At 38.0% G+C, this 24,705-nt stretch overlaps 1 protein-coding gene across 1 annotated transcript in view; it reads left to right on the top strand.

The window, feature by feature from the left end:
• The window catches only part of LOC140237722 (NAD(P)H-hydrate epimerase-like), a 180,091-nt gene that overhangs the window by 58,406 nt on the left and 96,980 nt on the right, over positions 1 to 24,705 (top strand). Inside the window, exon 2 of the mRNA XM_072317649.1 lies at positions 8,658 to 8,901. Within this exon, the coding sequence (XP_072173750.1) occupies positions 8,658 to 8,901 (244 nt within the window). The remainder of the gene's footprint in view (positions 1 to 8,657; positions 8,902 to 24,705) is intronic.

Raw genomic sequence — 24,705 nt, 5'->3', positions numbered from 1 at the left:
AAAGTCTTCCTTATTCTTGAGATTAGGACAATGGAAGTATTTTAGCCAAAATATATCCCCATGAATTAAGTGGAGAAAATAGTGTTCAAAATTTTGTTACACTAAATTTCGTTGCACTTCTGTAAAAGTGGTGTTCCTGCTAAATGGGTTCCCGATTGTGGGATCAGAACCATAGCATCCATGTCAGACACCAAACCATGTAGTGGGAATGGGTCTAACATAGCATTATCTTGTCCAGACACTCTTTTTTGTGTCGTATGCTGCCAAGTCAGATAAAGATGCATGTGATCAAATGTCGTAATATTCACCAGTCACTATTTTCAATGAGACATCAGAATACAATGCCCTCCCTAGAACCACGCAGCGCTCATTAGAATAACATGTGCAATAGATATTGGTATATGTTTCCAGCGCATGAAATATATTCTGGCAGTCCCCCTCAAGGAATTCTAACATCAGTACATTACCCACATGCTGATTGGTATGCCCATGTCATCCCCATTGACATAAGGAGATGTATTTGCTCACTCCATAAAGTAACACATGCAACTAAGCCAGTGCATGGGCATGGATTATCTACAATATGTGAGCCTTTTTCACTTGGCCAAAAAGAGCCTATGGCTTGTTTGTCCATGCACTTGGAGATATCGTGAAGTGTTTTGAGGGTTGGTTTTGTGTGTGTTTGTGTGTGTAAGTGTGAAAACAAAATTGAATCACATTCCCAACCTCCCCCCCCCCCCCTACATATTTCTGAAATTAGGTTTGGCCAGTACAATGGTCTGGATGTGCTTCCAATCAAGGTTTGTATGATTCTTGGTATATGCTTGTGTATGTCTGGATGATTTTTGACCTCTTCCACACTTTTGAGGATGCTTAGCTTGGCTCTACCTTTGTCAGCTTCTTCTCACAAAAACTGAACACTCTTTAGGGATATGTATCTGATGCTCATATTTCAGTACTCTTATTTTCTTTAACCCATTAAGGACGAGTCCCGAGTATACTCGGGCAAGTGTCTATGGGAAATGCCTGTTGTAGCAAAATTAGCCCGACCTCAACAGGTTAATGTGCCACAGTGTTAAAATCCTTTGTGTACCCCATTATTCTGAGAGTGCAATGCACAAGCACTTTTGGAAAAATTTCTGTTTTTCAAAGACAGATAACTTTTTATAGAGCATTTATGTAATAAATACAGCAGAGCATAATTGTAGGGATACTGTAGAAGTGGATATTTTCGCGTGACTAATTTTTCGCGCTAGGCCGGGTCAGAAGAGTTTCGCGTGTTTTTAATTCCGCGGAATCAAGACATCACGCACAGGAACGTATGGCAAGCAAAAATATTCGCGTGTTTTTATTTTCGCGCTAGTTTCTGGTTGCGCGAAATGCGCGAAAATTTCAACACCGCGAAAATTTCCACTTTTACAGTAATTGGCAAGCTTTCCTTTGATGTAAATTTCTTGACAAAGCTATGGCCATTTTTCACGCAAATGGCCAGTATTCAAAATCTAAAAACAGACTGCAAAATTGTATTCTTAGTTGTGATTACAAACGTAAGTCTGGGAGGCATTATTTTTTGAAGATACAACCTCAAAAGAAATGAGAGTTTTATCGATTAATCCCTGTGAAATACTGCTATTCAGTTACCATGCAACGGAAGCTCCATCTACTGTGACATACTGTGATCTATCAATTAGTCTGTGTGCAGATGTGCGTTTGAGCAAAATATGTGATGTTGGCAAGCTGTCGACTGAGCCGGGCACGTGAACGTGGCACACAAAGAGTTATAATGCATGCACAGGTACAGGGAATCGCTTTAATTGTTCGATCGACCGACCACAGCATTTCTGATACAGCTGCTGCAGTTTGTGGTTTATTAGCAGGAGATTCATTTCAGTGTGTGAACATTCCGCAACTCTGCACAAGATGAAAAACACATATATCTGAAACATTTCAAAGGACAAATGGTTTGGTTTCTTCTTAATCTTTTTTTTTGAGCAGTCTGAAAGTGAACTGTGAATTTAAGAAACAGGACTTACATCCCATCCTGTTACATAATGCATCAAGGGAAAAATGGTTACTTTGTGATGGCATCTTCTTGTAGCCTTCCTCCCCTAAAGGTATTCATGGAAGTGAAATTACAGTGGAATGAATTGAACTTCAAATGTAAACAGTAACAGCAAAAAAAAAAAAAAAAAAAAAAAGGAATAAAAAAGAGGAAGTGAAAGAGCAGCCCACTGAGTTTACATGATACTTTTTTGTACTATTTTGTGCACCATATTTTGTGAATATTTAATTGTCTTGCATCCAAACATAATGAAAAAATAGAAAAGATACATCCCACTGTATTTCTGTAATGCTTTTTTGTAGCAGCCCACGGGCCATGTTTTGTGAGTAAATTGCCCGTTTTGCATCCAAGCATGAGCAAATGAAAAGTAAGTAGAAGTACTGGGTATGCTGATGTGTTTTTATAATTCTCTTTTTTTTTATCATCCAAGAGCCATATTTTGTGACTATTTGACTGTTTTGTATCCAGACAATATGACGCACGTCCAGGCTTGTCTCCTTGCAGAATTCAAATTCCTCTGTCCTCTATTATCCCACCTGCCCCGCCCCCACCAATTCCATTAGTTGAAGTTGCGGTGGGCATCCTGCAAAGTCTTCTTCAATGTTCAGGGTTACCGTAGCAACAAAGAAGCGAACCTTCTCATGTCATGCACGTATACTAAATTATTTTTCCGAGTACTTCACACATTTGCTGGACAATGACACTCGCTCAATATTCTGCAGGTGTAATATGCTTTCAAGGTTGGTATGGAGAACCTGTGCAAGACTGCATGTCTAATCTATATTATAGGCTCAGGAAAAACATTAGCCTCAATGCCCCCAAGTTAGAAGTTTACAACAGAAATGCTGTCGAGACACTCAGTTTCTTGATGCATCATGCTGGAAAATTTTTAAAAGAGCTTCAATTACATGATGTTTTGTGAAGATGTGATTTTGTAAAGATTTTAAAGTACCTTGATATTAGACAATCTGTCCTTGTGTAACCTTATAACTAAAAACCAACACAGAGAAACAAGATAAGACTTTGTAGTGGTGGACAATTCTGGGGGGCATTTCATGAAGCATTTTGTCTGACAAAGTTGTCGGACAAATTTGCTCTCAGTCAATCAGATACAAAGATTTCAGTAGCTTGTAACAGTTTGTCAGAAAAATATCCGACCAAAACGCTTCACGAAATGCCCCCCAGAAAGAAGAGAATCCTGGCTCTGAAATGGTATAGAACTAATTCAAAGAGGGCACTTGTCACCCAACTGAAAACATGACGGGGAATTCAAGTATGGAGGAATCCTGCATTAGAGAAAAGATGAGTTTTCCAGTTAAAAGGGCATTTTACCGGTTTTTTATTTTTTTATATGTTGCTCTTTTAATTCTAAAAGACCCAGCGGTGCAAACAGAATCAAAATTTCATAACGATTAAGTCCGTAACTTAATGTTAAAAATGGAACTTTTTAGGTGAGAATTATGCTAATGAGCTGACGAGCCCGGATGTTATGATGTCACAGGTGCTCTCACTATTACTGATTACAAGTGCTCGCATACGCGTGCGTCAATTCGTATCGAGTAGCAGACGACGCTTAGGTTTAATTTAGCTAGCAGGCGGCGCTTGTGTACTGTTCTATCCATGTAGATATCTCAAATTTCACTAAACCAAATCGCACCAAAATTACAGGATATACTTCATAGCATATTTCAAAGTATTCTCTTATATTTGAACGAAATCAGTAATCGAGAAGTATCAATATTGACGTCGACTTTCAAGTCGTCACTCAAAAAAATCTCACTCTTCGCGAGAGATCTTGGCGAACGCAAGATGCACAATCTAGAACTGAAGTTAGCCGACTAGTACTGTGCGAACGGGGAATTTACGCGAGAACTAAACTCAAAAGTGTAATGATTTTTGCGACTTGTGTGATATAGGAACTACATTTTTCATTCAACTTACCACAAATAATTTGTAAATTTATTTATTGCCCCCGATTACTTGAAAGATTTGTCTCATGATATTAAATGGCTAACTTCAGTCTGTGCGTGCGCAGCAGGTAGGTAGGGCCTGGCCGCAATCACTCGTGTTATTCGTAGAGCAGATTATTTTTAGCGACGCCGACAGGAAAGTCGACATCTACACTTACGCTTCCCGACAAGTGATTTGTTTCCAATTAACGTGAGCTGTTGGATATGAATCATAAAGTATTTCCTGTGAGTTTGGTGCCATTTGGCAAGGTGAATTTTGAGATATCTACATGGATACGGAAGTACGCTAGCACTATACCTACACCAGCGCTGGGATCGCGAAGTGGCGACACTGTGTTAGAATCTACGTGGTCACGCCACTCTTCCGAGATATGGGTCCTAGTACGTAGGCCTACTGAAACAAACTGTTAGATCTAACATTAGTCCTTGGCGTAAATAACACCACTATGAGATTTATCTCGACTACAAAACATCGGAAATCCATAAAGCAGATACCTTACCTGAAAAATCCAGCACAGGAACAACAGTGCCTGCAGGACAAGGGTCCAGATCTAGATCTGGAGTCTGGACTTTCGTCTGGACTTTCTTCAAGTTCTGGTAGCAGGAGGGGTATGTAACGTTACGCTCTGCCTTATTAGCGCTGTGCACATAGGGCCTACAGCTGCAATGTCGACGGTGAGTGAGTGTAGGGCCTACTCATCAAAACTTGGACTGCCACGTAGAACCTACTCCTTGACTGCTCAGTAGTCCTAGTCCTAGTTCCAGTATTTCAGAGTCTATGTGTACTGGGTACCGTTTTCATCTCACTAAGTGTAAATTGTGCGTGCCGTTGAAGAGAGTCTATCTACATTTGGATTTAGATTCACTCAGCCCTCATCTACGTTAGATAGTTTGAACTGGCGAACCATCGCTCGATCATGATCATCAATGCGTAACGTTACTTACACACAGTCTTCTATGGGCAGCACGTTCGGATAACGATGCCAATTTCATTTTGCATATCTGGAATTTCCCCACAAGTTTTATCTAAATGAAGAGCTGTTGAAGAAATTGCTTTTAAAGATTAATAGATATTGTTTAACATGTTTATTATAGCTCCATATTGCAATTATACTAAAGAACAGCTTTTGCAGTATTTCGTGTGAGATTTCATCAGTAAATTGGCATTATGTAGTTCGTCTTGCTAATGTCGGAGTTGTGCACCAAGAGCACCTGTGACGTAGGCCAAATTGTGTGGATCGTTCCATGGCTTGCTCGTTTTCATTTTTTTCAAACAATCATTACAGGCTTATCCTGGGTTTTACAATCCTCTCTTTCCAGTAGTAGGCATCAAAAAATGTAGATTAGAATTATCAGACAATTAGAAAATGTCAGTACAGTTTTCTTTTAAAGGGGAAGGCTAGTAACTGATCAGTGGGAATCAGTGGAAATGCTGGGAGTTGATTGTTCCAATCCTTATGGGATTCATTCAAGAGTTCATTGTATATCTATTGTTGTGTGAAAATGATTTGCTTCAGAATGGTCTCATATTCAAGTAATGTGCAGTTTAATGCTTCCAGGTTAGCGTCCCTGGTCAGTGACGGAGCATTAATCTGCACATTACTTGAATATGAGACCGTTCTGAAGCAAATCATTTTCACACAACAATAGATCTACAATGAACTCTTGAATGAATCCCATAAGGATTGGAACAATCATCTCCCAGCATTTCCACTGATTCCCACTGATCAGTTACTAGCCTTCCCCTTTAAGGGTCTTTTCCAATTCACTGACTTATCCTCTATTGTGTGCAGAATGAATAAGGATGAAAAATTCAGTGGTCATCACATGAAAGGGATTATTAAATAACCTAAACATGGTACACTTATTGATACCATTCTATTTGAATGATTTTGTCAAAATATCAGCTTCTGCTGACTGTTTTTTAAAGGTTTTAAAGGATTTTCATTGACACTGTCACAAAATTTATGTGTGGAAAAAGAAGAAAAGCAACAAAAGACAAGAAAAATCAACATTAGCTGCAATGTAAAAAAGAGTCACTGAGAACTTTAATTTCATGCTTCCTAATTTAAAATGCAGAATGAAAAAAAAGAAAGAAGATGAGAAACTCTGTCCAAAAACACTAAAACCCCAATTTTAGCTGAGTTGACACAAAATGTTTACTTTCAGATGTGACAGGAAATATTTCCATGCCACTCTTGGTAAGTTTTAAGGAGCAGGGTTACATTTGAGATAAAGTTTTATGAAGTCCTCGGGAGCAAGATATTCTGTTCACACTGTTTTATTATCAACATATGAAAAAAAATGCAGAAAATGGAGGACTTTGCTTAATTTGTGCTGGAGAAAACAGTCCGTCATGTCAGGCAGTCTGTTTTATCGTGACGGTTTCTCTCTGTACTGACTTTCCACTGATTTTTTGTTTGTGCAGGAAAATGCAGAAAAGCTGGAAATATTGAGGATATTCATTCTGCATGTGCATATTGTAAGTAGCTTTGATAAGGCCACAGCCCTCCAACTGGGTGTAAAATTTATACAACAAAAACAGCTCATATACCTGTGAAGATTTGGCAGTGGTGCCCTTTTAGAGACTCTGTGCTTTTAGAGTTTTTTTTTTTCAATAGGTTTGTGAGTTTGTCTGTGTGTGTAACTGTATATATGTTATTGGATGTGTGTGGGTGTGTGCCTGTGTGTGAGTGTGTGCATTCATTCCTTTTAAAAGCTGTTGTAGCATGTCTTGAGTGGAAGAGATCCCATTTCTCTGCTAGCCTTTCAAGCCTTCTTCGAAGTGCTCCCAGTCATTCACTCTCGTCTTTCGACCGAAACCGTCGGTGAAGGCACACGCGGGGGAGCCCAGAGCCTTTAGAACACTGGGCCGTCCCGTCACATGAGAGCGTTGGTGGTATAGAATGGCAAATGGCACTTCTATTCTTGCTCTCTGTCTCTCGCTCTTGCTCTCTTACCCTTTCTTCCTTGTATGAGCCATACCTGCTTAGTTCCCACTGGAAGTTCAAACCAGCCATTTCAAGCACGGCAAAACGGGATGAAGATTTGTGTGTGAACGTTGTTTCCGACGAGGAGTTGGGACAGTTGATGAATACGTTGCACTCTCGTCATTAGGTGTACTCTTCCCCCCGTGAGGGACCCTCACTGCTCTCCGCAGTTCACTCTTGGTTGACCATGAGGTCATAAGCAACCTGCTACCATATGTACTTGTGAATTCTAGGGAGCCAACTTCGTCATGTAAACATGTGCGGTTGAATAGGGGAAATAGTAGTATACAGTGGCACCAATGAACTGCTATAGTGCTAATGGCAAATGAAGGAGGGGTGTGGGAAGGTGGGGGGGGGGGAGGATGCTGATTGCAAAGTTTGTAACATCAGGCTATGAGTGTGCTGCAGTGGCTGGAGCGTAGGACTGATAGTGCATGAGGACTTGACATGACTTGTTTTATTTTCCCCCACATGCGCTGAACTCCTAAGAGAAAAGCACAATGAGTGTACATACACTGCAGAGCAATGCTTTCCTCTCAATGCTGAACAGTTACATCCATTTTTGGTGATAAGTAGGAGCTACTGTATAAGTTGAAAAATATACAATTTTGTGTAATTCATAAGTACAGATAAAAGAAATGTATGCATTTTTTTAGTGCATATATTTTTATTTTAAAGATTTAAGTGGTTAAGGGTAGAGGATACACAAAGCCATATTCCACCTGCATTGTTCATAATGTCATAATGGGCATCTAGTCATAAAACAAGATACATATCAGATCTGTTTGTAACTAAAGGTGAATGTACAAATGAGAATGTGCTTGGTAGTAGACTCATTTCATCTGTGATTGATGAAATTATTAATTAGTAATACATTACAAATTTAATCTGTTGCAAAGAAAAGCAATGTCCAATGTAGACATACTAGGCAGAAAGCATTTTGAAGTACCAATGGCCATTTTTTCAAGGGCTATTGTAGACCATTTTATTTGAGATGTTATCAATGTTGTTAATCATTGAAGTAAATCTAATTTTTCCCCTGAATTTAAAAGCTTGGGTGGCATTTGAATATTCCTACAAAAATAGTATTTCATAATAGCTGTGAAAAAGAGTCTTTTGACAGATATATTCATTACCAGAACTGTGCTCTGTTGAATGTTGTGTGTGGAATTGTTTCAACTTACCTTTTGCAGATAAAGTTAAGGATTTTAATCATCTTTTTGTAGACTAATAATGTTTATGTTTAGTTTCCTTCACATATCATACCATGTAAACATATTGGGAGAAATCTAGAGAATTCAGCCAGCAGCAGTTAAAGTGAAGGCCAAGACATTGTTTAGTATTAACACAGAATGGCTTTTTGGCTTTGACTATGAAAGTAAAACAGAGACAGGGCATCATACACCTGTCTTGGGTTGACTTTGGCAACAGTGCTTTAATATTTTTTTTGGTAGTTTTTTTTTTCTTTAAAGAAATCTCTACTCATTCTTACATAATGGCATGATAAAGAAAGACTATATATTTTTTTTTTTTTTGGTAGCCATAGGATGATTAAGAATCAGTAAGCATGTCATGAATTCACAGGGGTTCAATCCCTTTCATTTCCCTGTGGTCCAAAAAATGTGCCACTAATAGATTTTCCGCATCACCTGTGTCAGCGCTTCACTGCATCGCATTTGATGCTCCGCTCGGCATTGCTGGCATCCACGCACCTCCGTCAGGGACCCTGGAAATCCTCCGCCGGCGCGGCAGAGCACAGAGTCTTGTTACTAGCCAAGCACCTATCACGTCGACCCCTCCACTCCGCATCGCAGCATCTATTCAGGAAACACGAGGCAGTGGCCATGGATGGTAACAAGAGTTCTATCAAGTACCTAGGGTAGGTATCATTCAGTTTTGTCATTTTTTTTTTCGTTTAGCTTTTATTGTCATCTCCAGTAGATTTCAATAAGGAAAGGAGCTTTTTTAAAAACCATCACATATTTTGAGCTCATGATACTCTAAATTATTTGTTTTACATATGTGACCCTGCATTACAAAACCAACAAAAAGTTGCCAGACATGTATTTTCAGTTAAGGGCAGATTCTTAAAGAGCAGTCTCTAAGCTTTAAAATGATGTATTACTCAATTTAAATGGACTCCCCTAACCTACCTAAATACTAGAAAGAAAGCACACACTCTGGAAAAGTGTGAACAGAGGAAAGAGGTAGTACAGGGTCTATTCAAGTGCTTAATCTTTCCTCTCACCTCCCTGATCTTTACCAAGCTGTGCTAGCCGTGCAAATCAAAGGGACAAAACACATGATGTAAACCACCGGAGCAACAAGAATGAAGGGATAATCAGATTAAGCTGAAATTGAGCATGTTCTATCAACACATTCTGTGCATGATTAATGCCAACTTTCAGAGCAGTAGATTTATCCTTTCAAAAGTTATTAGACTTGAAAGTGAAGAGTGTGTAAAAGGATTTTAAGAAATGAAAAGGGGACTCTGAGACATACCTAATCATTATATTCTCCCCAAAAAGGGGTTGTAGAAAACTGCTGAAAACACACTTTCCCATTCATGTTATGATCCCACACTAAAAAAAAATATTGAGAAGAAGGATAGCTCTTTCAGAAAATATGAAAAAATCAAGATTGACTCGGTTGACCCATTTCACCTTTTTTGAGTCCTCATGTAAAATAAAGGGGTGCGACTTTTTGTTCGTTATGTGATGCATGGTCACATATAATGGTTATTCCTCCCCCCCCCCCCCCTCCAAGTCTCGGTCATAATCAGCCCTTTCACCCCTTTTGAAGTCGGTTGTTCATCATTAATAGATTTGTTGAGAAACTGCTGCCAAATTATTGGTAAGAAGTCCTTTTTGACTTCACATCTGTCTTGGAACAGATATTGCTAATTAAATTTTGCAGAAAGGAAAGACTTATGGATGAGTTTGTAAAGTGGTGACCGGATGATCTCTACAAAAAGATAAAAAATTGTCCTCATCCTCAAATCTTTTTTTTTTTTTTTGTACTGAATGCATGAGAAGAAAGATGAATGCCTCTTGATTTTGCAAATCTTCATATGAAGAAAGCAGCACTGCGATATGCACAACCTTGTCGATCAGAACATTATTCTTTATAACATTTGAAAAGTCATAAATATACTAACCTATCAAAAGAAACTTATTGTTGGACTAAAAGGCAGCTGAAGGAGTCCCCTTGTCTCAAAATCCCCTTCCCCATCTCAAAAAGAAGTTATGTGTGAATGGGAAGACGTATTTCTACAAATTGTAGAACTATTTTTTTTTTTCTTTTCATTCAACTTCTTTCTCCACTCTGTCTTCAAAAACCCAAGAAAACATATTTTTGGTTCAAGTGATCACAGGGGTTCCACAACTTTCCCTGTCATTTGGTTTATTTGTTCTGGAGAAATTCAAACCTTGTTTTGTTCCCTCCTTTACACTCTATACCTTGCAGACCCACTATACAGACCACTGATCACATCAAAATACCAATATACATGTATGTTTTAGTGACAAAAGAAAAATACATATCAGTTTGATAGATTTAATTGACATTTATGTAGTTTTAAACTGGCTTGAGCTAAAGAGTGTGCTTGGAGATATCTGTGAGGACTGTATGATATTTTTGTCAGTGATTGAGGTTGTCAAAGTTTGTTCGTAAAGCAAGAATCCAGTTTAAGTGTATCTGCTCTGACATAAAGCGCATTATCAGGATCGAATGTACTGTGAACTCTTGGAATGTTTCATTGTTCGTTTTGTGAATGCAAATTCTCTAGAAATTGAATTAGGCTTGAAGCTGCGGTGGTCACATATCTGCACCTACACATGTACATCTAATGTGATTTTCCCTTCTGTCAGGAATAGGCATGAATGTGGTCACAAGATCTGCAGTCCTCTTTGTAATAGTTGGAATTAATCAAGTTGGTTCTGATCTGCTCTATGTCATTGCATATATGAGAAGAAGCTCAAGCTAAAAGCAGCATCAACAAAAGAGTAGCGATGAAATAATTGATGTTCTGATTTCATGTGCTGTATGCATACAATTTGTTTAACCCTTAATGTGCTGTGTTTATTGATTTGGTGCTGATGTCTGAAAGTGAATCGTGAATGAAAAGAGATTACTTAATCCCACTAATCCTGATTGTTTCCAAATGGCCTTCCTGTTTAATCGAGGTACATTGTTGTTAGACCTGAATGTGCATGCTATGACATGAAGGTAATGTTTGGATAGATTACTGGTTGCTGATGAAAATGTTTTGCTTCTTATAAAGTACTTTGGCGCGTAAAGCGTTAACCCGTTGAGGACGAGTCCCAAGTATACTCGGGCAGGTGTCTATGGGAAATGAGTATTGTAGCAAAATCAGTCCGTCTTCAACGGGGTAAAGAAAAAAAAAAAAAAACATTTGGTTTTGTGATGTTGGAGAAGAGAAGGAGATTGGGATGCCCTAAAAAAATTCTGGCATCGTCGTGCCCGGGTGAGATGCGATGGCTCCTGGTGCATAATGGAGCGAGTGCATTAGCGGTCATTGTTTTATTCATGCGGTGTTATGGACCAAGAGCCTACAGAACTGTACATAACCAAAGTGCATTGCAGTCTTTTGTTGGGTTTGAGAAAGAAAAACAAAAATGAAAAAAAAGGGTAGGCTATATACAGAGTGCTGACACCCAGAATTAACTGATTGGATGTTTTTTTGTTTGTTTGTTTTTTTTTTAAAGAAAATCTCCCTCAACAAAAGAGCAAGGGATGTTTGTCAGCCTTATGTTAAAGGCATTCTGGCTTTATTGCCATCAAATTTAGCTTCCTTGAGATTTTGTGTGAATGTGTGCAGGGGCAGATCCATGAATTCTGTAAAGGGGGGGGGGGCGCAACTGATATTTCTGGTGCCACTTCCGGGTTTCATTTCATTTTTTTCTTTTTTTTTCTATTGTTTTTAACGATAAATAAAGGGGGTGCATGCACCCCTTGCGCCCCCCTCTGGATCCGCCACTGTGTGTGTGCATGTGTTGTGTGTGTTCGTGTGTGTGTGTTCGCGTGTGTGTGTGTGTGCATATTAGTATTTATGTTGGTATTGACTGGGAGTTATATTACTCTTTTGTGGCAAAAATTTTTTGTCAACCCTCAGTGCTCAGCACAACTTTATCCGTGATTTGCTATCAAGCTATTCTGTTAGTATTTCTTTACTCTTTGAAAAACATGTCTGAGATGCATGTGGATACCCCCGTAGGTTAAAATCCTACAGTACAGTATGTCCCGAAAAAAATTACAATGCGGCATTCCGCAATGATATCTTTAAAAATAGTGAATGAATCTTAATAAAAATTCAGGGAATGAGACTATAACTCATTGCCAACATCTTACAGAAAACCCTATATTTTGCAGAAATCCCCATTCGATTTGGTTAAGCGGTCACAGAGAAATGTGGATTGTTGTAAAGCATGTCATGAATCAGATTCTTCCGAGTTTAGCATTTTGATGATCTTGTGTGTGAACAATAGACAGAACTTGGACAGAAGAGATTCCCAACATCCTCTACAAAATTCTGTATTTCTCTTTGACCACTGAAGCAAATCGAATGGGGTTTTCTGTAAGATGTGGGCAATGAGTTATAGTTTCATACCCTGAATTTGTATTTTGATTGATTCACTATTTTTAAATATATCATTGCGGAGGGCCCCGTTGTAATTTTTTTTTGGACATACTGTACTGTACACGATTTTTCTCCAGACTGTAAAAAGTGCTATGAGAAAATCTCTGAATATCCATGAAGTTGGCTAGCCCATGTTGTGCATTGCATCCGTGCGTGCAACAAAATCATCAATACTAACATAGGCTGTTTACTCAATTATACTTTGGATTCATATGCATTTAAAGTTTATTTGAGTTATGCAACACACACACAGAAAAAAAAAAACAGGGTAAAACATTGTCAGACTAGAAAAGCACTCCGAGAGCGCAGACCTCTGCCCAGCAGTTACTTTCCACCGATGATCTTGCTCTTCCACAGAGATCAGTGATTTCCATCCACTGAAAAATCGCCCGATTTCCCAATACAGAAGCCTTTGTTATGTCATAAACCCTCAGATGCGCGGCGCACCTCGCCCCAGCAGAAACTAGAGCACGCACTTTAGTGCATGCATGAAAACTTCAAATATGCGCAGCTTGAACTCCCAAATTCATTGACCCTACGTGGCAAAATGTCGAAAATCCTCCATAAAACCTGTAAAAATTTCCGGATTACTACCAAAATTTAATCATCTGTTGTCATCTTGTGTCATTCTCAACCTTTCCTGCAAGTTTCATCCAAATCTGTGTAAAACTTTTTGAGCTATTTTACACACGGACAAACAAACGGACAAACAAACAAACACACAAACCAACAGTATGGTAATGAAAACATAACCTCCTCCCTTGGCAGAGGTAATTAACAAATATAGTTGTACAAATGCCAGAACATATTTCTCTAATACTACAAGAATTCCATGTATACTTGATGAGGAATAAAGAGAATTCCGCAAATAACAGTTTGTAAGTATGAAAACTACATGTTCCCTCATCCTTTGACTGAGATACATGTACATTACGGAAGGATATCATTCTCCCTGAAACTTTGTGAAGGAATTACACCTGTAAGTCAAGTGCTCTTCATTATACTAAAAAAAAAAAAAAAAAAAAAAAATATATATATATATATATATATATATATATATATATTATATATATATATATATATATAATTTCAGTTCAATTTCAATTTTCAATTTCGACACACACATATAGAGACATCACTTTTTTATGTGAGATGAACAGAGTATACAATGATTGTAACACCTTACGAAAATTATACGTTGTCATAAAACTGAAGTGATCAAAGGATCAAAGGAAAGTAAACAATATGTAAAATTCAAAAAGAAAATGAATAATATGTATGGTTCTCCTTGTACTTTTGTTGTTTTTATCAAGGAATAATGTGCACCAAGTTAAGAAACATGTGTATGACATACGCATTTATACATTTTTTTAATGATTCTTTATTCAAAATTTATTCAATGCCACAAAAATCACATTCACAGAAACAAAATAACATCATACAAAAAACGACATTGTAGACTAACAATATTTCACAAAGGTATGTCAATCTTATGTCATGATTAAATGGATCAAAATAATTTTTTTTTTTCACACGCGCACACATGCACACCCACACACACACACACATACACACTCACAGCCAACCTGCCTGTGCATGCTTTCAGCCGCAGGTTTCATTTTGTTATGGATTACACTTGAATAAATCTGGCCTACATGTACAATGCTATTGCTATTTGTTTTTCTTATATAAAAGGCCTGTATCCTAGTAATGATAAAGAAGTGAAGAAAAAAAAAACTGGAAAAAAAAACAGCAATAAAATAACAATGATTAACTCTCTAATATGAATAAAAAAGATGGCGGGGGAAAAAAAGAAGAATTTCCTTCATCTTAAAACACGAACACACACACATACTATAATATACTAGTATGTAAGCTTGACTGTGGGTTGTTCAGGTGCAGAGGGGTTAAGACTAGGGCATTTTGTATTAATGTCTTGACAAGTATAATTTGAATGTAATTTGCGAATTAGTGAAACTGGGCCATGTCTGCGCCCTCAAAGTAAGAGACAGGAGAAGTACACCATGGCTTCTGTGAAATCCATCTCGACAGATCCCTAATGGGGAAATACCCACATGCTAGCAGTGATAAACTTTCGAAGCATCTCGGGGAAGTGCTGGAATTTTAATCCCATAGTCTGTCGATCAGACACTTTTCCCTTTCATGACAAGCTTATGAGTGCTCTATTATCAAAGGTTAATCTTGATTTCTGACTTCTTGAATGTAGACTACACCAATCATCAGTGTTGAATTATGTTGCATATAAGCATGAGGATCAGTGTGTTTTTCATTTTTTCTTTGTTTGTTTGTTTGTTTGTTTGTTTTTTTTTGTCACAAGGACCTTCTCTGTCTCATGCAATAAGGGGAAGTAAATGTTTTGCAAACAAAGTACTCTCAATTTTGACTTTTTGTGGAACTACTTGGTATATATCCCATGCCATACTACATTGTATTATAAATACCAATATCATAAGTATTAGTAAACATTAAAAAAGAAAACAGAATAAGTCTACATGACTGTTTTACCATCATCACATTATTTTAAGCCTAGGATGATAGTTCATTCATGTGTCATCAAGAATTTATAAGGCACGGACATATTATGTGTTCTAAAAGGGAGTATCCACGGATGTAATGTGCAGCTGCCTCAGCCATCAATCTTGGTGGCTGCATGAACATGACAGGGCGCCCTCTTGAGTTAGGAGTGACTGGATATGACTTCAGCAGTCTTCATCTTTGAGCCATCCAGCCAGGTGGAGGTGTAGCCTGCTGAGGTATGATAATTATAATGGTGAACTATAGCGGGCGGGCTATACACAAATCACTGTCCCACATCGGAATGTCTGATGCCATCTTGTGTGCAACTGAATCTTATCATTAAGGAGAGTTTTGTGCATGAAAAAAATGTGATATGAAAGCACATTTCCCAAATCTCACAAGAAATAAACCAAGAACAAAGAAATAAACCAAGAACAATGTCAAGATTGTGACTCACGCCTGGTTGCAATTGTTAACATACTATTATGATAGTAGAAACAGTATGAACTGAAATAAAACATGAAGCTTCACATTGCTCTACTTGCACAACATGGAAGGGAATATCCTCAAAAGTGGTCCATACACACTTAAAAAAAAAAAAAAAAAATTTAACTTACAAACATTAATTTCTCTTTTGTCTAGTTTACATCTCTCTGCAGTTGGCCTATATCTCACTGCATAGACCTTGCTACTTATTTCTCAATAAAGTTTTTGGAGTGCTAACTTTAGAATCAATATCGAGCTTTTCTTTTTGCCAATTCTGACATTTCTTTAGTGTCTACTTTATTATACATGTATACACAATAATGCGCACACGCAGACCTACATACTTACATCATGCATACACATTATGTATTCGTACTGTGTATGTAGATGTACCCAATATATGTCTGTGTGTCTTATTTGTATCAATAAATGATATGCACAACTTGATGACATGGTATGTATTTCTAGTTGGGGAGAAGGATGTAAACTTGAGTTTGTGACTGAATATTATACACATAGCATTGCCAGACTACTTTGTAGGGATTGTATTTTTCCTAAAGTCTTCCTGCTCATCTGCTATGTTTGTGCTTCCTTTTTAATAATCATTGTCTGCTCTGTGATACATCTTTGCATAAAATCCTACCTCTCCCCCCTCTTTGAACTTGTGAGGTAATGCAATTAAATTCAAATAGCAGCACTAACAGCGGAGAACAATTGTAATGAGTTTTGTCAGATGTGCACCGTTTAAAGTTAATTACACGGCTGGTGTTGGCGCTGCAATTAGTGATTTCTCAATCCGCCATCGCAGCCATTTGCATTCTCGCTCACGTGTGATGAAAGTCGTTTTCAATTATGTACCCTTTACTCATTTTTAATGAAAGAGGAGAGAGAGAAAGAGAGAGAGAGAGAGAGAGAGAGAATGGGATAGGGAAGATAGTGCAATCGCGTGCACAGCTCTGCAAATTGCATCGGTGATGGAATTCAAGATTGTGGTGATTGCACAAAATAGTTTTTCAAGGTCTGTTTAATTATCCATACTGTATAACATCTTCTGAATGTTGGCAAATTAGGTAATGGAGGATTATCATTTATTCATTATTTTTTCTTGTCTGATGGGAGACATTAGTATTAATACCTGCGTTTGCCGGGAGCATGAACTATTCAAACTAATGAACCACAAATGCACTGTGTACACATGCCAGTAAGTCAAAATGATTTTGTGTTTGTATGGTCGTGGTTGTGATATTGTCTATGTGGCTATTTGCATTTACTGATCTTATTGATCAGTAGGCAAGCTTCCTGTGCACACATGTTTAGGCATGACTTTATGAGAAAGAGTGAAGTCAAACATAGAGAAGGGTTTCATAAAAGCACCATTAAAAGTGAATTTATACATATTAAAATGAGAAAGTTGTGATATATTTTTGAAAATTTCACCTGTTTTCACAAGACTGAGGTTTCGATTTGCAGCCCACAATATGCAGATTTTATGAGATGATAGGTGGATAATATTAGACTCTTCAAAGATTCCATAGCTTCTTTTCATATTCTATGCCACTTTTCAGGAAAATTTATAGGGAAATTTATACTATTTTATGTATTTGATTTACTCAGTTGAAGTCAACTTAAATAGGAAGAGCCATTTTATTGTCAGGAGTGTTGAATTACACTTGCATATAACTGAGCGATGTTATTCATTATCTCTGTGGGAGCAATGATGTCATGCAGTAATAGTGATTAATAGTCAATTTTTGTATAGCACCTTTTCCAAGTGCAGTTAGAATTAACTTGATGTCTTCATTTTGTAATGGTTACCCCCAGGGTGTGGCTGCTTAGGAGCAAACACTGTGCTTCCAGAGGGTTCTGCTTCTATCATAACACCAACAATACCCACTTATACACATAGCTAAAGAGGGACAAAGTTAAGGTTAAAAAGGGGGGGGGGGGAGGACAGAGGTCAAAAGTCCTGTTCCAGGTATTTATATTAGGTTAGGCGGGAAAAGATTTATTCATTCGCTAAATGGATGAATACATTGCATCATCTTTCTCCCATTTTCTTCTTCATTACATGATATTGTACTGTACTGTAACAGTGGATATTTTCGCGTGACTAATTTTTCGTGCTCGGATGGGAAAGAGGAGTTTTGCATGTATTTAATTCCGTGGAATCCAGACATCAACTACTGTAACATATGGCAAGCAAAAATATTTGCGTGCTTTTATTTTCGTGCTGATTTCGGATCGCGTGAAATGCGCGAAAATTTTAACACCGCAAAAATTTCCACTTTTACAGTATATGATCCATATTTCAATATTCATACTGAGAATTCACATCTTCAAGGCCTGTATAGATCTTTGCCGTAAAATGTTTGGTTTAGTTTGCGTCTTCATTTTTGTTCCTTTAGGAATTCTTTCTGCCTCCTTATCCAGGTTTGGTTTTTAGAGTAGGGTATTGATAAAAAATTTGTAAAACCTGACTTACAATTTGATGAAAACATGTTCCTCTAAATCAATATATGTGACCCGCGACAACGGTTTCAGGCAAAAGTCGCAAGAGCGAAATTCCCTTCTAGGCGGGGTACAAAGATTTTGACCATTATTTTTGTCGATTTGGGGTTTTTGCAGAAATTGAATCTTTGATATGTTTTCTACATCTACACTAAATTTCACAGCATAAGACTATGTTTTTCCTATTGAAAATGGAATTTTAAACACCCTATGTTGGATCGCACGCGTCAGTTTCGATCTTTTTTCGAATGCTGCGCCAATATGCCCAGTGTTGCTACGGCGCAGCATCTCGCGTGCGATTGGCTAGTGCGTCGCACACATTTACATAGTTCGGCTTTCAGAGACACGTCTCGTAGCGTGTCGGAAATGTTTTGTCCATGCGTGCATGGTCCATTGTTGTTGCTACAATAGATACCAGTACGCTCGCTCTGTAGTGTGCGCTCTTCGTTTGGCTTTCTATCCGAGCTTTTCTACTGCAATGTTGGACAATGGAAGTGAAACAAAAAGTGAACAGCAACACTAGGCAGCACTAACTTTCAATGTGAAAATAGATATGATAGGGAACATGGTTTGAACGTGGCAGAGTCGCAAATCGCCACACAAATCGTGCAATATGCAATCGGAAACTCACTTTTCAATTGTGTATGTAGTAAATATGACCGCAGCTTTACTCAAAGACAGCAGAAGAGAGAAAAGAGCGGTCATAAATGACGGTCATAAACGACCAATACTCAAATGATACACTGTACTGAACGACAAAATTACACCAAACTAAAGTTGTATTTGTTTGTTTATTTGTTTGTTTGTTTACCGCACAATGCAACACATGCACGGCTTGAAAACAAAACAAAACAGGAAGCGTGACCCTTGCCATCTTTCTGCCTTCGAAAGGGTCCCAAATGATGAAAGTTACAAGACAATGCAATGAAAACATGATTTGTAAAGATGTGGATATGAATGCGCCACCCGCTCCTGTGACGTGTACACACAGGCATAATAGCGTGTGAATGCCATAGGGTAATACGTGCACTGTACACACGTAACTAGCAAGCTTGCAATTATCGTATCCACCATCTTGAAAGACGTACTGGTAAACAAACCCGAGCGAAACGCATTGTGTATTTGGCTGCATACACTGAGTTCCGAGGAAGGTGCCCGGGAAATTTGACTCTCTCAGTGAACCAATCAGAAGCTGCTGTGGTTGCTAGAGGCGGAGCTTAATCTCGATTGGCACCATTGCATGGATGGGTGATTCTCAACTCGCATCGCCGCTCAGCATTGTCTTCGAATAAGAGGTGTATCTTCAAAGCCCGTTTTCTCGCAATTTTGTCATTCTAACAAATCAAAAAGTGCATTATATTTCACTTTATATGACCACTTATGGTGCCACAGAATACAAGTTTTATATCAATGAAAAGCTTAAGAAATGGGCAATATGATTCAATGAAAAAATGCATTTTCAAAATTCCTGACTTTTGCCTGAAACCGTTGTCGCCGGTCACATATAAATTTGTACAAAAATGCTCCCATACCTTTAATGGATTCCAGACCCAACAAGCTAAATATAGTCTACTAAACATTCTATTCCACTGGCATGCTCCTAGGTTTAAAAGGAGGTAGAGGTTAGGCTTCATCCTTTCGTGGTGTTTTGGTCGGCATGACTCCACAACAAGAAATGGCTATACCTTCTGTGTTATATTTTGTAGAGCTGCATCCTAATTGGCAATCTACTATTCATCATCTGCATCTTACCCACCTGCCTTAGCCTTCTTCCAAGGCTTTTGGATGCTGGCTTTCTCGCAGTTGTCGATTTTGAAAGACATAACATGATGTAAAGAATAGTGTATTTCTGTGTGTCGGAAGTTATTTTCTGGTACAGAGACTTAAGAACAATGCTGTTGTAGAATTTCCTTCCCTGAAAATATCCCATGGGAATCTCTGGGAAATGTGCTGAATTTAGCAGAATATTCAAGGGAAATCATATCTTGAATGATCGATTTTCGTCAGTCACCAGCTACACCAATCACAGGTAAGACTGATGACCCAACTTGGTCAATGTCTCACTTACTGTGCACATCAAATTTTAACCTTTGCCAATGATGACAATGCCCGCTTTCCCCACTCTGATAATAAACGAGCCTCATCGTACGACATCTGGATCTATGACATATATAACAGATAGCGGTATTGAGCCAATACGATCGGTTCTTTTAGCTAAAGAGGCTCGACAGGACGGCACGTGTTCTCACAATCAGTACAATCAGTCAATAGGCTTCTGATTGCCAAGCCTGATGTGACCTAATTGATGGCAAATACCTTTGAAATTACACTTAAGACCTTTTGTGTCAACCTGTTTTTTATTTTTTGTTCAGTATTGCTACAATAACAGAGGCTGACAGAGTTCTTATGTCGTAACTATTGTGTATGTCTGTTTGTCTCTGTTGTGACCTCGTATTTCGTAATTTATTTTTCAAATTAAGCATGGAAATAAAATGTGGCAGCAGAAGGGGGTAGGGTTGTTGTCAGCAAGTTCATCAAGGGATGAGAAGGAAGGTCAAATCTAGAATGTCAAAATGATTACAAGAATGCTTATTAGCAGAATGAAATACACAGAATTTCCATCACACGTTTGGTGTAAGTATGTACCAATAATGAACTCATTTGCTCCTATAGATGGAATACAGAAGGACATTCACATTTATTAAATTTTGGTCAGACAATGGTCAAATCAAAGAGGTCAACACTTAGGGTTCGATTGTGAAATTCTCTGTTTATCCTGTGATAATAGGAAACTCTTCATCGCAATGCCCACAACCATACAGTGAGACAGTGGAGTTCTTTGATAATAGGTATGTATTTTCAGAGGCATCTCAATCGAAATCGTTATGTTGAAAGTTGCTGAGAAGTTGTTGGGGTTGGGCTACAAATGCACTGATACGGTAGCAACATCAATATGATACACAAAATGGGATGCAGTTTTGTCAGACCAAGTAACGTATGTTCACCACCAAGTCTAGAAAATTGCATAAAACACAGTGTTCAATAGAATTCAAGGACTGTTGTTTTCTTTTCTAATCAATATCAGGCCATTCAATTGAAAAAGAACAAATTTTCATTGAGCATTTCTTATTTGACCTTCTTGTGTTTATGGTGCATAGATGTCAGTCCAGCATAATGAATGTTTGCGCCAAAATTTTCATTTTGGCATACACGTAAGTTGTAATATATTCCTTGCTTTGAAGCAAATTGGGGACAAAGTTATCTCTCATTAAAGTGTTCTAAAGGATCATATTTTACAGGGGGGGGGGGGGGGTAATGGCACACTGCAAACTGAAAATAACCTGACATCCCTGAAATGTACCCCTTTATCTTGGAAATACGACAGAGGGAACAGAGAGAATGTTTTATCAGAAGGGTAAGGTACAAGATTAGATCATTGCATCTGGACTTATTATTTTTATTCCAAGAATGGTTTCATGTCTGATCCTGGATGCTTCATCAGCTTGTCTGATTTATTAGAAGGGTAAGAAAGGCAATTTTTAGGAAATCATAAGTCTTGAGAGGGTGTACAGGGACTTGTAACCTTGTCAAGGTATTTTTTCATAAATCCAAAGGCTACGGTAATCTCCAAACATGAAAATTCATCATTGTTATGTATCGCAGAATTATGGTTGAGGAAAGCTACCAAGATAATGCATACCCTTGACCTAAATCTTCTGTGGTAGTCATTGTCAGGGCACCACTAACTGCACGGTGGAGCTTGTGCCCCTGTGCAGTGCGCAGTTCTATTATGTGGCTTCACATTTTTGTAGGCGATTTACGAAGAAGACATTACAAACTCCAATAAAATTCTGTTTCAACCACTGTGCCTGAAATTTCATTCTATCATTTGGCAATTATTTGCCATTTGAGTTGTTTGTGTCAGTAGCGTGGGGGGCACTGAGGAAGATTGGGAGATTTTGGATATCAAAGGGAGAAGAAAATCCAAATTGTAATGAGCACCAGAATATCGCAGTATGGGAGACCTACATGTTACTTCTCCCGTGCAAGGTTACCCGTGGTTTTGGATTGATTTTTCACTGTACCGATCAATTCTTCGGACACAGAGACAAGTGCCGCCCGTATCGTTAAACTTCCTGCTCTTTCCCCCATACACGCAGACCTTGAACTTGGCAGTGTCTGTTAGCCAAGGACTAAATGAGGGAGAAAATTCAAATCTGTCTCATTGATCGTTCTTCTTCCATTTCTTTCTTTGGCGATATAATGTTCTAGAACATCTGAAGCATTCATTATGCATGTGTGAGATCAAGAGTGTGGCATTCATTGTATCACAAAGCAGCAATATTTTGAAGAAAAAAAAATATCTTGGCAGAAAGAGAATTTGATGTGCTGTATGGTTGCTTGCAAGTGGCTTGCAGACAATTCAAGGTGCATTCCATCTCAAATAAAGTGAACTGTGTCAAAGAATCCTATACCAGTGCAAGCCGGAACAGTCTAGAACCTTCCATACTGGCTATGTTTTGCATGATTCAGGGAGTGTCCAGTCACAATTTCTGATTCGTGCCACAAGGATATAACAGTATATTTCATTAGATGGTCATTTAATGATTGTTTTTGTTATAGATCATACGAATAAACGCAGAAGTTATGTTAATTCCCTTTGTAAATCTGTGCATTTATCCTTCTAACCTTATGCTATAACTTTACTGGTACAGTCAACCTTGCTTAAGTCGACCTCGCATAAGTCGAATAATCGCCTGAGTCGAAGGTCTTTCAAGTCCTCTTCCCTTTATATTTTATTGATTTTAATCTCTCATAAGTCAAATTTTCTCAAAGTCGAAGCTATTTCTTCAGTCCAAATAGATTCGACTTTGGCAAGGTTGACTGAATATCAATGTAGGGCCTAAATAGAATGTTCACACGGTACGCCACAGTTTGCTCCGGCATGGTTGTGTCCAGGCCCATTTTTTTTTCTTTTCTTTTTTTTCTTTTTTTGCTCTATGGTTCACTGTGGCATGCTGTGGACCAGACCACACTGAGGCATGTTTCCAGGCATGATTTGCTCTGGAATGGTCTGCTTTGAGAGTGGTCAGTCCCATCTCAACGCACACTCTTGGTTGCTAAGGGCTGGTCTTTTATACTTTCAAAATTAGGACAGAATGCAGTCTTTGTCAACATTATGTGACTCATTTCCATGAAGGTGCCAGACAAAAGTTTCAGATATCAAAAGTAACCCCCAAACAAACAAACAAACAAACAAACAAACAAACAAAAACAACCACACCCCAAACCTTGCAAATGAAGGCAATATTGTTTAAAAAAATGTTCAGAAATAAATTGCTGTATATTTTTTTTTTCTTCCGCAACTTGTATGAATTTCAAAGTCTATTAAAGAGAGCTTTTGAAACTTTTGGGTTTGAAACTTTTTGTCTTCATGAAGCCTATCACCATAACATCATGGTGATTTTATCAGTCTCCATATAAAGTATCTGTACCAACTGGCAAACAGAGTAATTCAGTAGATACACCAATGTAAATACAGATCAGTAAGGGCCAAAGGAAATGACTCACAGGATTGTGCAAATATGTTCCTAAGAAAGGTGAGAATGTTATTTCATCATTCAAGTGGAAATGCTCCAAGCTTGGAAAAGTGCTTGATTGTGTTTGACAGATCCTTGATATTAATTACTGTGACTATTTTGGAAGATTTGTACCCTTGCCTAGAAACCAGAGAGGGGAAGGGGGGGGGGTAGGGGTACTTAGTTAGACAAAGTGATGTGTAATAAGAGAACATGAATCTCACAATATTTATGATAGATGAAACACTGATGCTGATTCAGACATGTTACATACTATGTGCTAGGTGAAAAGCTTGTAGGTGTTGTTGAAAAGGCTATCTCATTCCCAGCTGTGTCTAGCTCCCAGGTTGGTACACTGTGTGACAAGAAGAAAGTACGCAGAGAATGGTATTGTACTCCGTAACTGTATGTTGTATGTGGAACACAAGATGTGTTGTGAATATACATATTCAGACATATATATATATATATATATATATATATATATATATATATATATTTATATATATAAATGTGTATTCCAAAAGTTCTACATAAATGCTGTTTGATGATTGATCATAGTGCAATCATTTGATTAATGCAGTGAGGACCGAAGTCTTTATATTGCGATTAGTGGTGTCATGGCAGGTGATATAATTCCAGAATTTGACTGGCTCCCAATGGGGAAAGGAAACGATTTGTCTTTATGTAGACCATATGATATGTGACCGTGCATCACAAAACGAACAAAAAGTCGCACCCCTTGATTTTACGTGAGAACTAAAAAAAAAAGTCAAATGGGTCAACCAAGTCAATCTTGAGTTTTTCATATTTTCTGAAAGAGCTATCCTTCTTCTACACTATTCTTTAGTTTGGAATCATAACATGAATGGGAAAGTGTGTTTTCAGCAGTTTTTCTACACCCCTTTTTTGG

The sequence above is a fragment of the Diadema setosum genome, chromosome 14 (assembly GCF_964275005.1).
Source record: "Diadema setosum chromosome 14, eeDiaSeto1, whole genome shotgun sequence".
Lineage (NCBI taxonomy): Eukaryota > Metazoa > Echinodermata > Echinoidea > Diadematoida > Diadematidae > Diadema > Diadema setosum.
Note: the sequence above shows the minus strand (reverse complement) of the source record. Positions and strands in the feature narration are given on the sequence as shown.